Here is a 17,513-nt window from a genome sequence, read left to right as displayed (position 1 = left end):
GTTTGTACAGATGAACGTGGTACCTTCAGGCGTTTGGAAATTGCTCCCAAGGATGAACCAGACTTGTGGAGGTCTCCAATTTTTGGCTGATTTCTTTTGATTTTCCCATGATGTCAAGCAAAGAGGCACTGAGTTTGAAGGTAGGCTTTGAAATACATCCACAGGTACACCTCCATAAGACTCAAATGATGTCAATTAGCCTATCAGAAGCTTCTAAAGCCATGACATCATTTTCTGGAATTTCCAAGCTGTTTTTCAAGGCACAGTCAACTTAGTGTATGTAAACTTCTGACCCACTGGAATTGTGATAGTGAATTATAAGTGAAATAATCTGCCTGTTAACAATTGTTTGAAAATGTACTTGTCATGCACATAGTAGACATCCTAACTGACTTGCCAAAACTATAGTTTGTTAACAAGAAATTTGTGGAGTGGTTGAAAAACGAGTTTTAATGACTCCAACCTAAGTGTATGTAAACTTTTTCTCGCTCTCTTTCTCTCTCTAGATTCCAGAGGAGCATGATGTGGAGAGTCAGGTGAGGAAAGAGAGGGAGTGGAGGTTCCTGAGGAACGCCCGCGTTCGAAAACAGAGCCAACGCATCACGCAGAGAGGTGACACACACAAACACTATGCATAGCTACACATAAATACACAGATCCACGATGCATCGCTACACACACTTGTGTAGATTTGCTGTCACTCACCCACAGTATAGAAGAACAAAAACCTGTGCCCATGCACATGTCACACATACCTTGGCAGAGGGATAGGGAGATATTTGAAGAGTGAAACACACCAGTGAGGGGAACGTGAGTATGTATAGGAAGTTAGAGTGGGTTCGAGGATCTATTGGAATCCCCCCTTGTTCCAAAAGCTCCAACACACACACACACACACACTACACACACACACACACACTACACACACACATTAAAGACCCCAGGCTTCAGCGCAGCTCCCCAGCTCCCCCTTTGAAGTCAGAGCCTGCTCAAACAGAATGGCTAACACTCCCACGTCACTGCCAGCTCCTACAACACACATGGGCGTACGCACACACACACACACACACACACAGGATACACACACGCATGCTCACGAGTCCATTGGCGTCAGAGCTGAGGCTCACATACGCATGTATCGCTCTCTCCCCTTTTAACCATCCCTTTCTGCCATCCTCTAAAGTTGAGAGACTGAAAGATCAGGGCTGCCCTCATTCATTCTCCTGCCTCTGGGGAGATGGACAGACAGAGAAAAGACAGGGGGGGGGCTACATTTGAAGAGAAAGCGGGTACATTTGAAGAGAAAGCGAGGGAGACCGATAGGGGGAGTTAGAGGGTGACAAAGAATAGAGAGGGAGGAGTAGAGACTGAGGGGGTGAGAAAGGAGACAAGTAAAACTTGATAGAGGGTCAAGAGTGGGGAAGAAAAAAAACAGGGAAGGCAACAGACATGAAAGAAGAGAGCCGGGGAACGGAGACAGGGAAGTAGAGAGCCGGGGAACAGAGACAGGAAAGAAGAGAGCCGGGGAACAGAGACAGGAAAGAAGAGAGCCGGGGAACAGAGACAGGAAAGAAGAGAGCCGGGGAACGGAGACAGGAAAGAAGAGAGCCGGGGAACGGAGACAGGAAAGAAGAGAGACAGGGAAGAAGAGAGCCGGGAACTGAGACAGGAAAGAAGAGAGCCGGGGAACAGAGACAGGAAAGAAGAGAGCAACAGGAAAGAAGAGAGCTGGGGAACAGAGACAGGGAAGGAAAGAAGAGAGCCGGGGAACAGAGACAGGGAAGCTAAGAGAGGGAAGAAGAGAGCCGGGAAAGAGACGGAGACAGGAAAGGAAGAAGAGCCGGGAACAGAGACAGGGAATAAGAGAGCCGGGGAACAGAGACAGGGAATAAGAGAGCCGGGGAACAGAGACAGGAAAGAAGAGCCGGGGAACGGAGACAGGAAAGAAGAGAGCCGGGGAACAGAGACAGGAAAGAAGAGCCGGGGAACGGAGACAGGAAAGAAGAGAGCCGGGGAACGGAGACAGGAAAGAAGAGAGCCGGGGAACAGAGACAGGAAAGAAGAGAGCCGGGGAACAGAGACAGGGAAGAAGAGAGCCGGGGAACAGAGACAGGGAATAAGAGAGCCGGGGAAAACGGAGACAGGAAAGAAGAGAGCCGGGGAACAGAGACAGGAAAGAAGAGAGCTGGGGAACAGAGACAGGGAAGAAGAGAGCCGGGGAACAGAGACAGGGAATAAGAGAGCCGGGAAAACGGAGACAGGAAAGAAGAGAGCCGGGGAACAGAGACAGGGAATAAGAGAGCCGGGGAACAGAGACAGGGAATAAGAGAGCCGGGGAACAGAGACAGGAAAGAAGAGAGCCGGGGAACAGAGACAGGAAAGAAGAGAGCCGGGGAACAGAGACAGGGAATAAGAGAGCCGGGGAACAGAGACAGGGAAAAAGAGAGCCGGGGAACAGAGACAGGGAAAAAGAGAGCCGGGGAGCTGAGACAGGAAAGAAGAGAGCCGGGGAGCTGAGACAGGAAAGAAGAGAGCCGGGGAACGGAGACAGGAAAGAAGAGAGCCGGGGAACGGAGACAGGAAAGAAGAGAGCCGGGGAACAGAGACAGGAAAGAAGAGAGCCGGGGAACAGAGACAGGGAAGAAGAGAGCCGGGGAACAGAGACAGGGAATAAGAGAGCCGGGGAAAACGGAGACAGGAAAGAAGAGAGCCGGGGAACAGAGACAGGGAAGAAGAGAGCCGGGGAACAGAGACAGGGAATAAGAGAGCCGGGGAACAGAGACAGGAAAGAAGAGAGCCGGGGAACAGAGACAGGAAAGAAGAGAGCCGGGGAACAGAGACAGGGAATAAGAGAGCCGGGGAACAGAGACAGGGAAAAAGAGAGCCGGGGAACAGAGACAGGGAAAAAGAGAGCCGGGGAGCTGAGACAGGAAAGAAGAGAGCCGGGGAGCTGAGACAGGAAAGAAGAGAGCCGGGGAACAGAGACAGGAAAGAAGAGAGCCGGGGAACGGAGACAGGAAAGAAGAGAGCCGGGGAACGGAGACAGGGAAGAAGAGAGCCGGGGAACAGAGACAGGGAAAAAGAGAGCCGGGGAACAGAGACAGGGAATAAGAGAGCCGGGGAACAGAGACAGGGAATAAGAGAGCCGGGGAACAGAGACAGGGAAAAAGAGAGCCGGGGAGCTGAGACAGGAAAGAAGAGAGCCGGGGAGCTGAGACAGGAAAGAAGAGAGCCGGGGAACAGAGACAGGAAAGAAGAGAGCCGGGGAACAGAGACAGGGAAGAAGAGAGCTGGGGAACAGAGACAGGGAAAAAGAGAGCCGGGGAACAGAGACAGGGAATAAGAGAGCCGGGGAACAGAGACAGGGAATAAGAGAGCCGGGGAACAGAGACAGGAAAGAAGAGAGCCGGGGAACAGAGACAGGGAATAAGAGAGCCGGGGAACAGAGACAGGGAATAAGAGAGCCGGGGAACAGAGACAGGAAAGAAGAGAGCCGGGGAACAGAGACAGGGAATAAGAGAGCCGGGGAACAGAGACAGGGAATAAGAGAGCCGGGGAACAGAGACAGGGAAAAAGAGAGCCGGGGAGCTGAGACAGGAAAGAAGAGAGCCGGGGAACAGAGACAGGGAATAAGAGAGCCGGGGAACAGAGACAGGAAAGAAGAGAGCCGGGGAACAGAAACAGGGAATAAGAGAGCCGGGGAACAGAGACAGGGAAAAAGAGAGCCGGGGAACAGAGAGCCGGGGAGCTGAGACAGGAAAGAAGAGAGCCGGGGAACAGAGACAGGGAATAAGAGAGCCGGGGAACAGAGACAGGGAAGAAGAGAGCCGGGGAAAACGGAGACAGGAAAGAAGAGAGCCGGGGAACAGAGACAGGGAATAAGAGAGCCGGGGAACAGAGACAGGAAAGAAGAGAGCCGGGGAACAGAGACAGGGAATAAGAGAGCCGGGGAACAGAGAGCCGGGGAACAGAGACAGGGAAAAAGAGAGCCGGGGAGCTGAGACAGGAAAGAAGAGAGCCGGGGAACAGAGACAGGAAAGAAGAGAGCCGGGGAACAGAGACAGGAAAGAAGAGAGCCGGGGAACAGAGACAGGGAAGAAGAGAGCTGGGGAACAGAGACAGGGAAGAAGAGAGCTGGGGAACAGAGACAGGGAAAAAGAGAGCCGGGGAACAGAGACAGGGAAGAAGAGAGCTGGGGAACAGAGACAGGGAAAAAGAGAGCCGGGGAAAACAGAGACAGGAAAGAAGAGAGCCGGGGAACAGAGACAGGAAAGAAGAGAGCCGGGGAACAGAGACAGGGAAGAAGAGAGACGGGGAACAGAGACAGGAAAGAAGAGACAGGGAAGAAGAGAGCCGGGGAACAGAGACAGGAAAGAAGAGAGCCGGGGAACAGAGACAGGGAAGAAGAGAGCTGGGGAACAGAGACAGGAAAGAAGAGAGCCGGGGAACAGAGACAGGGAAGAAGAGACCCGGGGAACAGAGACAGGAAAGAAGAGAGCCGGGGAACAGAGACAGGAAAGAAGAGAGCCGGGGAACAGAGACAGGGAAGAAGAGAGCTGGGGAACAGAGACAGGGAAAAAGAGAGCCGGGGAAAACGGAGACAGGAAAGAAGAGAGCCGGGGAACAGAGACAGGGAAAAAGAGAGCCGGGGAAAACGGAGACAGGAAAGAAGAGAGCCGGAGAACAGAGACAGGGAAGAAGAGAGCTGGGGAACAGAGACAGGAAAGAAGAGAGCTGGGGAACAGAGACAGGGAAGAAGAGAGCTGGGGAACAGAGACAGGAAAGAAGAGAGCCGGGGAACAGAGACAGGGAAGAAGAGAGCCGGGGAACAGAGACAGGGAAGAAGAGAGCTGGGGAACAGAGACAGGAAAGAAGAGAGCCGGGGAACAGAGACAGGAAAGAAGAGAGCCGGGGAACAGAGACAGGAAAGAAGAGAGCCGGGGAACAGAGACAGGAAAGAAGAGAGCCGGGGAACAGAGACAGGGAAGAAGAGAGCTGGGGAACAGAGACAGGGAAAAAGAGAGCCGGGGAAAACGGAGACAGGAAAGAAGAGAGCCGGGGAACGGAGACAGGAAAGAAGAGAGCCGGGGAACAGAGACAGGGAAGAAGAGAGCTGGGGAACAGAGACAGGGAAAAAGAGAGCCGGGGAAAACGGAGACAGGAAAGAAGAGAGCCGGGGAACAGAGACAGGAAAGAAGAGAGCCGGGGAACAGAGACAGGGAAGAAGAGAGCTGGGGAACAGAGACAGGGAAGAAGAGAGCCGGGGAACAGAGACAGGGAAGAAGAGAGCCGGGGAACAGAGACAGGGAAGAAGAGAGCCGGGGAACAGAGACAGGGAAGAAGAGAGCCGGGGAACAGAGACAGGGAAGAAGAGAGCCGGGGAACAGAGACAGGGAAGAAGAGAGCCGGGGAACAGAGACAGGGAAGAAGAGAGCCCGGGGAACAGAGACAGGAAAGAAGAGAGCTGGGGAACAGAGACAGGGAAGAAGAGAGCCGGGGAACAGAGACAGGGAAGAAGAGAGCCGGGGAACAGAGACAGGAAAGAAGAGAGCCGGGGAACAGAGACAGGGAAGAAGAGAGCCGGGGAACAGAGACAGGAAAGAAGAGAGCCGGGGAACAGAGACAGGGAAGAAGAGAGCCGGGGAACAGAGACAGGGAAGAAGAGAGCCGGGGAACAGAGACAGGAAAGAAGAGAGCCGGGGAACAGAGACGGAGAAGAAGAGAGCCGGGGAACAGAGACAGGGAAGAATTTAAGCCGGGGAATCAACCTCAAAGGCTTCTAAAAAACTGATTGAACTGTTTTATTTGTGATGAGTTTGCTTGTGATGAGTTTGCTGAAAGCAACAATACAAGGTTTCCCGCTCGCAGTATTGAATGTTGCATGGTAGAGAAAACGACACAGACAAGACTAGCTTTTAATTAACACCTTTTCAGAGTCTGAAATCCTTGCCAAGGTCTTGCTAGGCTAGATTAAAAAACATTTTCCTCCGGTATTTCTTTTGTTCCCTACTTTATGAAATATTTTTTTCAATTAGTATTTCTTCTCTGAAATTCTTGACAGTCCACTTTGAGACATTCCAGATAGCCCGAAGGACACCTTGACGACACAAGTGATGCTTGTCATGGCAGCGAAGCCAGACCTTTTTAGACAAGGATTGTAATGTGACTATTGAATAGGGCTCTCACGAGCAAATGTTCCAATCTTTATGCGAGATACAAGAGGGTTTTCATCCAAACATATCTTTACGATCATGATACCACAGTCACACACCCATATAAATATAGACCGCTTGACTTATTTTCATGAATTGATGAAGGCAAATAATATATATATGGATTGTAATTGTTTGACCGTTTATATTTTGTACATTTTTTATTTATCTATGACTGACTGTTTGATTCTTGTTTGGTGTCAGGTGACTGATAGTGTCTCCTCCCCCTCTAGGCGTGACGCGTCTGGACGACCAGATCTTCATCAACCGTAACCCTGGCGTTCCCTCCGTGGTCAAGTTCCACCCCTTCAACCCCTGCATCGCCGTGGCAGACAAAGACAGCATCTGGTGAGAGACTGCTGTCTTGTGCGCATGAGTCTCGTATGAGTCTGTCCCTGTACGTGATGCTCTACTTTGGCCAGAGACAAACAGTGCCTTCAGAAACTTTTCACACAAGGAGCACGACAGTATGTGGGAAAGAGGAAGCCATTTGAGATGTGGCCATTGACTGTGTTTGTTTGCTGATCTGAGGACTGGATATGTGGAAACAAGCCATATGGTGTGGGTTATTTGTGTTCGTCTCTGTGAAGAGTTTGAAAGTCATCAGAACCAGGTCATTCAGACACATGCTGTAGTGGCAGCCCTGAGAAAAGTCTGTCCCCTATCAGGGCCATGACACAGTCCAGTGACGCACATAGAAACATAGCTGGCAGTGCTACAGACACTTGGTTTGATGTATAGTGCTGGAAGTGACTAAAGTGCTGGAAGTGACTGAAGTGCTGGGAGTAACTGAAGTGACTAAAGTGCTGGAAGTGACTGAAGTGCTGGGAGTGACTGAAGTGCTGGGAGTAACTGAAGTGACTGAAGTGCTGGGAGTGACTGAAGTGCTGGGAGTGACTAAAGTGCTGGAAGTGACTAAAGTGCTGGGAGTGACTGAAGTGCTGGGAGTGACTGAAGTGCTGGGAGTGACTGAAGTGCTGGGAGTGACTGAAGTGCTGGAAGTGACTGAAGTGCTGGAAGTGACTGAAGTGCTGGAAGTGACTGAAGTGCTGGAAGTGACTGAAGTGCTGGAAGTGACTGAAGTGTATGTGTGTTCTGTAGTTTCTGGGACTGGGAGAAGGCGGAGAGGTTGGACTATTTCTACAACGGGAACCCTCGCTACACCCGCATCACAGCTATGGAGTACCTCAACGGACACGACTACTCCCTGCTGCTCACTGCTACAGGTCAGACACACACACACACCTCTACTCTGTCCACACCTCTACTCTGTCCACGCCTCTACTCTGTCCACGCCTCTACTCTGTCCACGTCTATACTCTTTCCACACCTATACTCTGTCCACACCTATACTCTGTCCACACCTCTACTCTGTCCACACCTCTACTCTGTCCACACCTCTACTCTGTCCACACCTCTACTCTGTCCACACCTCTACTCTGTCCACACCTCTACTCTGTCCACACCTCTACTCTGTCCACACCTCTACTCTGTCCACACCTCTACTCTGTCCACACCTATACTCTGTCCACACCTCTACTCTGTCCACACCTCTACTCTGTCCACACCTCTACTCTGTCCACACCTCTACTCTGTCCACACCTCTACTCTGTCCACACCTATACTCTGTCCACACCTCTACTCTGTCCACACCTCTACTCTGTCCACACCTCTACTCTGTCCACACCTCTACTCTGTCCACACCTATACTCTGTCCACACCTATACTCTGTCCACACCTATACTCTGTCCACACCTCTACTCTGTCCACACCTCTACTCTGTCCACACCTCTACTCTGTCCACACCTCTACTCTGTCCACACCTCTACTCTGTCCACACCTCTACTCTGTCCACACCTACTCTGTCCACACCTCTACTCTGTCCACACCTCTACTCTGTCCACACCTCTACTCTGTCCACACCTCTACTCTGTCCACACCTCTACTCTGTCCACACCTCTACTCTGTCCACACCTATACTCTGTCCACACCTATACTCTGTCCACACCTATACTCTGTCCACACCTATACTCTGTCCACACCTATACTCTGTCCACACCTATACTCTGTCCACACCTATACACTATACACACCTATACTCTGTCCACACCTATACACTATACACACCTATACACTATACACACCTATACTCTGTATACACCTATACTCTGTATACACCTATACTCTGTCCACACCTATACTCTGTCCACACCTATACTCTGTCCACACCTATACTCTGTCCACACCTATACTCTGTCCACACCTATACTCTGTCCACACCTATACTCTGTCCACACCTATACTCTGTCCACACCTATACTCGGTACACACCTATACTCTGTCGACACCTATACACTATACACACCTATACTCTGTCCACACCTATACTCTGTCCACACCTATACACTATACACACCTATACTCTGTCCACACCTATACTCTGTCCACACCTATACACTGTACACACCTATACTCTGTCCACACCTATACACTATACAGACCTATACACTATACACACCTATACTCTGTCCACACCTATACTCTGTCCACACCTATACTCTGTCCACACCTATACACTATACACACCTATACACTATACACACCTATACTCTGTCCACACCTATACACTATACACACCTATACTACATTTACATTTAAGTCATTTAGCAGACGCTCTTATCCAGAGCGACTTACAAATTGGTGCTTTCACCTGTCCATACTCTGTCCACACCTATACACTATACACACCTATACACTATACACACCTATACTCTGTCCACACCTATACACTATACACACCTATACACTATACACACCTATACTCTGTCCACACCTATACACTATACACACCTATACACTATACACACCTATACTCTGTCCACACCTATACACACCTATACACTATACACACCTATACTCTGTCCACACCTATACACTATACACACCTATACTCTGTCCACACCTATACTCTGTCCACACCTATACTCTGTATACACCTATACTCTGTCCACACCTATACTCTGTCCACACCTATACTCTGTCCACACCTATACTCTGTCCACACCTATACTCTGTCCACACCTATACTCTGTCCACACCTATACTCTGTCCACACCTATACTCTGTCCACACCTATACTCTGTCCACACCTATACTCGGTACACACCTATACTCTGTCGACACCTATACACTATACACACCTATACTCTGTCCACACCTATACTCTGTCCACACCTATACACTATACACACCTATACTCTGTCCACACCTATACTCTGTCCACACCTATACACTGTACACACCTATACTCTGTCCACACCTATACACTATACAGACCTATACACTATACACACCTATACTCTGTCCACACCTATACTCTGTCCACACCTATACTCTGTCCACACCTATACACTATACACACCTATACACTATACACACCTATACTCTGTCCACACCTATACACTATACACACCTATACTACATTTACATTTAAGTCATTTAGCAGACGCTCTTATCCAGAGCGACTTACAAATTGGTGCTTTCACCTGTCCATACTCTGTCCACACCTATACACTATACACACCTATACACTATACACACCTATACTCTGTCCACACCTATACACTATACACACCTATACACTATACACACCTATACTCTGTCCACACCTATACACTATACACACCTATACACTATACACACCTATACTCTGTCCACACCTATACACTATACACACCTATACACTATACACACCTATACTCTGTCCACACCTATACACTATACACACCTATACTCTGTCCACACCTATACTCTGTCCACACCTATACTCTGTCCACACCTATACTCTGTCCACACCTATACACACCTATACTCTGTCCACACCTATACACTATACACACCTATACTCTGTCCACACCTATACACTATACACACCTATACACTATACACACCTATACTCTGTCCACACCTATACACTATACACACCTATACACTATACACACCTATACACTATACACACATATACACTATACACACCTATACTCTGTCCACACCTATACACTATACACACCTATACTCTGTCCACACCTATACACTATACACACCTATACACTATACACACCTATACTCTGTCCACACCTATACACTATACACACCTATACTCTGTCGACACCTATACACTATACACACCTATACACTATACACACCTATACTATGTCCACACCTATACTCTGTCCACACCTATACACTATACACACCTATACACTATACACACCTATACTCTGTCCACACCTATACACTATACACACCTATACACTATACACACCTATACTCTATACACACCTATACTCTGTCCACACCTATACACTATACACACCTATACACTATACACACCTATACACTATACACACCTATACTCTGTCCACACCTATACTCTGTCAACACCTATACACACCTATACTCTGTCCACACCTATACACTATACAGACCTATACACTATACACACCTATACTCTGTCCACACCTATACTCTGTCCACACCTATACACTATACACACCTATACACTATACACACCTATACTCTGTCCACACCTATACACTATACACACCTATACCACCTATGGTGGTCCCAGCGCGCACGACCCACGTGGAGTTCCAGGTCTCCGGTAGCCTCTGGAACTGCCGATCTGCGGCCAACAAGGCAGAGTTCATCTCAGCCTATGCCTCCCTCCAGTCCCTCGACTTCTTGGCACTGACGGAAACATGGATCACCACAGATAACACTGCTACTCCTACTGCTCTCTCTTCGTCCGCCCACGTGTTCTCGCACACCCCGAGAGCTTCTGGTCAGCGGGGTGGTGGCACCGGGATCCTCATCTCTCCCAAGTGGTCATTCTCTCTTTCTCCCCTTACCCATCTGTCTATCGCCTCCTTTGAATTCCATGCTGTCACAGTTACCAGCCCTTTCAAGCTTAACATCCTTATCATTTATCGCCCTCCAGGTTCCCTCGGAGAGTTCATCAATGAGCTTGATGCCTTGATAAGCTCCTTTCCTGAGGACGGCTCACCTCTCACAGTTCTGGGCGACTTTAACCTCCCCACGTCTACCTTTGACTCATTCCTCTCTGCCTCCTTCTTTCCACTCCTCTCCTCTTTTGACCTCACCCTCTCACCTTCCCCCTCTACTCACAAGGCAGGCAATACGCTCGACCTCATCTTTACTACATGCTGTTCTTCCACTAACCTCACTGCAACTCCCCTCCAAGTCTCCGACCACTACCTTGTATCCTTTTCCCTCTTGCTCTCATCCAACACTTCCCACACTGCCCCTACTCGGATGGTATCGCGCCGTCCCAATCTTCGCTCTCTCTCCCCCGCTACTCTCTCCCTCTTCCATCCTATCATCTCTTCCCTCTGCTCAAACCTTCTCCAACCTATCTCCTGATTCTGCCTCCTCAACCCTCCTCTCCTCCCTTTCTGCATCCCTTGATTCTCTATGTCCCCTATCCTCCAGGCCGGCTCGGTCCTCCCCTCCTGCTCCGTGGCTCGACGACTCATTGCGAGCTCACAGAACAGGGCTCCGGGCAGCCGAGCGGAAATGGAGGAAAACTCGCCTCCCTGCGGACCTGGCATCCTTTCACTCCCTCCTCTCTACATTTTCCTCTTCTGTCTCTGCTGCTAAAGCCACTTTCTACCACTCTAAATCCCAAGCATCTGCCTCTAACCCTAGGAAGCTCTTTGCCACCTTCTCCTCCCTCCTGAATCCTCCTCCCCCTCCTCCCTCTCTGCAGATGACTTCGTCAACCATTTTGAAAAGAAGGTCGACGACATCCGATCCTCGTTTGCTAAGTCAAACGACACCGCTGGTTCTGCTCACACTGCCCTACCCTGTGCTCTGACTTCTTTCTCCCCTCTCTCTCCAGATGAAATCTCGCGTCTTGTGACGGCCGGCCGCCCAACAACCTGCCCGCTTGACCCTATTCCCTCCTCTCTTCTCCAGACCATTTCCGGAGACCTTCTCCCTTACCTCACCTCGCTCATCAACTCATCCCTGACCGCTGGCTACGTCCCTTCTGTCTTCAAGAGAGCGAGAGTTGCACCCCTTCTGAAAAAACCTACACTCGATCCCTCCGATGTCAACAACTACAGACCAGTATCCCTTCTTTCTTTTCTCTCCAAAACTCTTGAACGTGCCGTCCTTGGCCAGCTCTCCCGCTATCTCTCTCAGAATGACCTTCTTGATCCAAATCAGTCAGGTTTCAAGACTAGTCATTCAACTGAGACTGCTCTTCTCTGTATCACGGAGGCCCTCCGCACTGCTAAAGCTAACTCTCTCCTCTCTGCTCTCATCCTTCTAGACCTATCGGCTGCCTTCGATACTGTGAACCATCAGATCCTCCTCTCCACCCTCTCCGAGTTGGGCATCTCCGGCGCGGCCCACGCTTGGATTGCGTCCTACCTGACAGGTCGCTCCTACCAGGTGGCGTGGCGAGAATCTGTCTCCTCACCACGCGCTCTCACCACTGGCGTCCCCCAGGGCTCCGTTCTAGGCCCTCTCCTATTCTCGCTATACACCAAGTCACTTGGCTCTGTCATAACCTCACATGGTCTCTCCTATCATTGCTATGCAGACGACACACAATTAATCTTCTCCTTTCCCCCTTCTGATGACCAGGTGGCGAATCGCATCTCTGCATGTCTGGCAGACATATCAGTGTGGATGACGGATCACCACCTCAAGCTGAACCTCGGCAAGACGGAGCTGCTCTTCCTCCCGGGAAGGACTGCCCATTCCATGATCTCGCCATCACGGTTGACAACTCCATTGTGTCCTCCTCCCAGAGCGCTAAGAACCTTGGCGTGATCCTGGACAACACCCTGTCGTTCTCAACTAACATCAAGGCGGTGGCCCGTTCTTGTAGGTTCATGCTCTACAACATCCGCAGAGTACGACCCTGCCTCACACAGGAAGCAGCGCAGGTCCTAATCCAGGCACTTGTCATCTCCCGTCTGGATTACTGCAACTCGCTGTTGGCTGGGCTCCCTGCCTGTGCCATTAAACCCCTACAACTCATCCAGAACGCCGCTGCCCGTCTGGTGTTCAACCTTCCCAAGTTCTCTCACGTCACCCCGCTCCTCCGCTCTCTCCACTGGCTTCCAGTTGAAGCTCGCATCCGCTACAAGACCATGGTGCTTGCCTACGGAGCTGTGAGGGGAACGGCACCTCAGTACCTTCAGGCTCTGATCAGGCCCTACACCCAAACAAGGGCACTGCGTTCATCCACCTCTGGCCTGCTCGCCTCCCTACCACTGAGGAAGTACAGTTCCCGCGCAGCCCAGTCAAAACTGTTCGCTGCTCTGGCCCCCCAATGGTGGAACAAACTCCCTCACGACGCCAGGACAGCGGAGTCAATCACCACCTTCCGGAGACACCTGAAACCCCACCTCTTTCAGGAATACCTAGGATAGGATAAAGTAATCCTTCTCACCTCCCCCCCCTTAAAAGATTTAGATGCACTATTGTAAAGTGGCTGTTCCACTGGATGTCTTAAGGTGAACGCACCAATTTGTAAGTCGCTCTGGATAAGAGCGTCTGCTAAATGACTTAAATGTAAATGTAATGTATACTCTGTCCACACCTATACACTATACACACCTATACACTATACACACCTATACACTATACACACCTATACTCTGTCCACACCTATACACACCTATACACTATACACACCTATACTCTGTCCACACCTATACACTATACACACCTATACACTATACACACCTATACTCTGTCCACACCTATACACTATACACACCTATACACTATACACACCTATACTCTATACACACCTATACTCTGTCGACACCTATACACTATACACACCTATACACTATACACACCTATACTATGTCCACACCTATACTCTGTCCACACCTATACACTATACACACCTATACTCTGTCCACACCTATACACTATACACACCTATACACTATACACACCTATACACTATACACACCTATACACTATACACACCTATACACTATACACACCTATACACTATACACACCTATACTCTATACACACCTATACTCTGTCCACACCTATACACTATACACACCTATACTCTGTCCACACCTATACTCTGTCCACACCTATACACTATACACACCTATACTCTGTCCACACCTATACACTATACACACCTATACTCTGTCCACACCTATACACTATACACACCTATACACTATACACACCTATACTCTGTCCACACCTATACACTATACACACCTATACTCTGTCCACACCTATACACTATACACTATACACACCTATACACTATACACACCTATACTCTGTCCACACCTATACACTATACACACCTATACTCTGTCGACACCTATACACTATACACACCTATACACTATACACACCTATACTATGTCCACACCTATACTCTGTCCACACCTATACACTATACACACCTATACACTATACACACCTATACTCTGTCCACACCTATACACTATACACACCTATACACTATACACACCTATACTCTATACACACCTATACTCTGTCCACACCTATACACTATACACACCTATACACTATTCACACACCTATACTCTGTCCACACCTATACACTATACACACCTATACACTATACACACCTATACTCTATACACACCTATACTCTGTCCACACCTATACACTATACACACCTATACTCTGTCCACACCTATACACTATACACACCTATACACTATACACACCTATACACTATACACACCTATACTCTGTCCACACCTATACACTATACACACCTATACACTATACACACCTATACTCTGTCCACACCTATACACTATACACAACTATACACTATACACACCTATACTCTGTCCACACCTATACACTATACACACCTATGCTCGGTACACACCTATACTCTGTCGACACCTATACACTATACACACCTATACTCTGTCCAGACCTATACACTATACACACCTATACTCTGTCCACACCTATACACTATACACACCTATACTCTTTCCACACCTATACACTATACACACCTATACTCTGTCCACACCTATACACTATACACACCTATACTCTTTCCACACCTATACACTATACACACCTATACTCTGTCCACACCTATACACTATACACACCTATACACTATACACACCTATACTCTGTCCACACCTATACTCTGTCCACACCTATACACTATACACACCTATACTCTGTCCACACCTATACTCTGTCCACACCTATACTCTGTCCACACCTATACTCTGTCCACACCTATACTCTGTCCACACCTATACTCTGTCCACACCTATACACTATACACACCTATACTCTGTCCACACCTATACTCTGTCCACACCTATACTCTGTCCACACCTATACTCTGTCCACACCTATACACTATACACACCTATACACTATACACACCTATACTCTGTCCACACCTATACTCCTTGTCGCTGGTTCGATTCACCGAGCCGACTAGGTGAAATGTTTTAATTCTCCCCCCTTCAATCGTCTCACAAACACGCACATACACTCAGACTTAATCATCTTGTGCGTCACACAAACATATGCAAGCACACATACAGGTTAAAAAAAAATCTAACAAACAGTCAATCTCTTCAGCATCACCCAATTGAACTGAATGCAGAGATCTTGAACAATGCAGAAACTAAATAGACCCAAGTTGCCTCAATTCAAGTACACCATTTTGCAGCAAATAAATGTGCATGTTTCCTCCCTCCTAGACCTTGAGGCCTTAATAAACAAGTCTCAAACGCCTGACTCACATCCTCAGACAGGAGCACGCGCACATTGTTCCCTGGGTGACAAATGCAGTCTTAAATAAGTATAAAAGGAATTAAGTCGGCAGCGTTATATTGAATTGCTGGAGAGCACCATTCTGTTCACTTTATTTCTCTCATGTGAAACTAATTATCGCAGGGCTGTATTAAAATGCTTTGCGCCTCCAAAGTCATATACAGTAATGTGATTTTGTCTGTAATTTTAAACATAGTCATTCATTCACCCTGGTTTGCAGTCCTGTCTGAATACTTTCAAAATGCATCCGTATTTTGATGTTCTTCCCTACCTTGACGTGAAGGATCAAGCTCGATGAGTCATTGCTTCTAGGAAGAACAGACTACATTGAAACATGGCCTTGACTTAGGCTAAGTGGCTCAAAACTGAACGCTCAGGGATTCTTTGACAAATCTGTTCAGGAGGACTAGAGAAACAAGACCCTGTTATTAACACAGCCTTGAACTTAGATGTGGCTGTGATGGACTTGGCCAACCCGGCTTCCCGTGGGAGTTTATTAATACTGGATTATTTGATTAATCCGAGTTAACGCAGCGGTGTGTTGCCATGGGTCAGTGGTGCACTTGAGTGATGCGTGTGTAGTGTACTCATCTGTCTGTGTGTGTGTGTGTGTGTGTGTGTGTGTGTGTGTGTGTGTGTGCGTGTGTGTGTGTGTGTGTGTGTGTGTGTGCGTAGGCTTGAAAGCAGTGGTAAGGTGCCAGGCTAGAAGGAGAGGCGCATTGTATTGTACATATGAGTTTGTAAAGTTGAAGGAGGCTAGAGGCTGAAGAGACGAGGTCAAATTGCTTGAAAGTTGCTTTGTTGTAGACCCAATGTAAGAACTTTTGTTCAGAGATTTGTTAAGGGATGCATGTTAAGGGATAGGATGCCTCCCAAACAGCAACCTTTTCCCTATATAGTGCACCCATAGGGCTCTGGTCAAAAGTAGTGCACTATCTAGGGAATAGGGTGCCTTTTGGGATACAAGCCCATAGACTGTGCTTCTGTTGTGTTCTTTCGGCACTCTTAGGTCACGGACGCGCTCGAGGCCATATTGGTTAATGCAAATCCACGTGCACATGCTTCGTCTCTCATGGGCACACAGGGAGGAAGTGTTTGTGAAAGTGTAAATATGGAAGTTGTTAGCGACCTCTAACCTTGAATTATAATATCTGTAACGTTTTTGTTTTTTCTCTTTTTCTCTTTTCCTTCTCGGTCACCCTCCTTCCTTTCTCCAACCATCCTCTCTCTTTCTCTCACTCTTTTTTTCTCTTTTTCTCCCCCCCCCCCTCCTCCTCCTCTAGATGACGGGGCGTTGCGTATCTGGAAGAACTTTGCGGACCAGCGGAACCCCGAGATGGTGACGGCGTGGCAGGGCCTGTCCGACATGCTCCCCACCACCCGAGGTCAGCCCTCCTCCAGCGCCCACAGTAAAGAACACGCTATTTACCC

At 48.6% G+C, this 17,513-nt stretch overlaps 1 protein-coding gene across 7 annotated transcripts in view; it reads left to right on the top strand.

The window, feature by feature from the left end:
• The window catches only part of LOC115104411 (regulatory-associated protein of mTOR), a 219,809-nt gene that overhangs the window by 181,650 nt on the left and 20,646 nt on the right, over window positions 1-17,513 (top strand). For 4 of the 7 annotated variants that reach the window (XM_065006277.1, XM_065006274.1, XM_065006276.1 and 1 more), the window contains exons 26-29: window positions 507-612; window positions 6,446-6,560; window positions 7,314-7,438; window positions 17,366-17,467. In XM_065006277.1, coding sequence (XP_064862349.1) covers window positions 507-612; window positions 6,446-6,560; window positions 7,314-7,438; window positions 17,366-17,467 — 448 coding nt within the window. Of the gene's footprint in view, window positions 1-506; window positions 613-6,445; window positions 6,561-7,313; window positions 7,439-17,365; window positions 17,492-17,513 lie in introns of all 7 variants that reach the window. The other 3 variants (XM_065006273.1, XM_065006275.1, XM_065006271.1) reach the window with 1 other exon arrangement.

The sequence above is a fragment of the Oncorhynchus nerka genome, linkage group LG21 (genome assembly GCF_034236695.1).
Source record: "Oncorhynchus nerka isolate Pitt River linkage group LG21, Oner_Uvic_2.0, whole genome shotgun sequence".
NCBI classification, from domain to species: domain Eukaryota; kingdom Metazoa; phylum Chordata; class Actinopteri; order Salmoniformes; family Salmonidae; genus Oncorhynchus; species Oncorhynchus nerka.
Note: the sequence above shows the minus strand (reverse complement) of the source record. Positions and strands in the feature narration are given on the sequence as shown.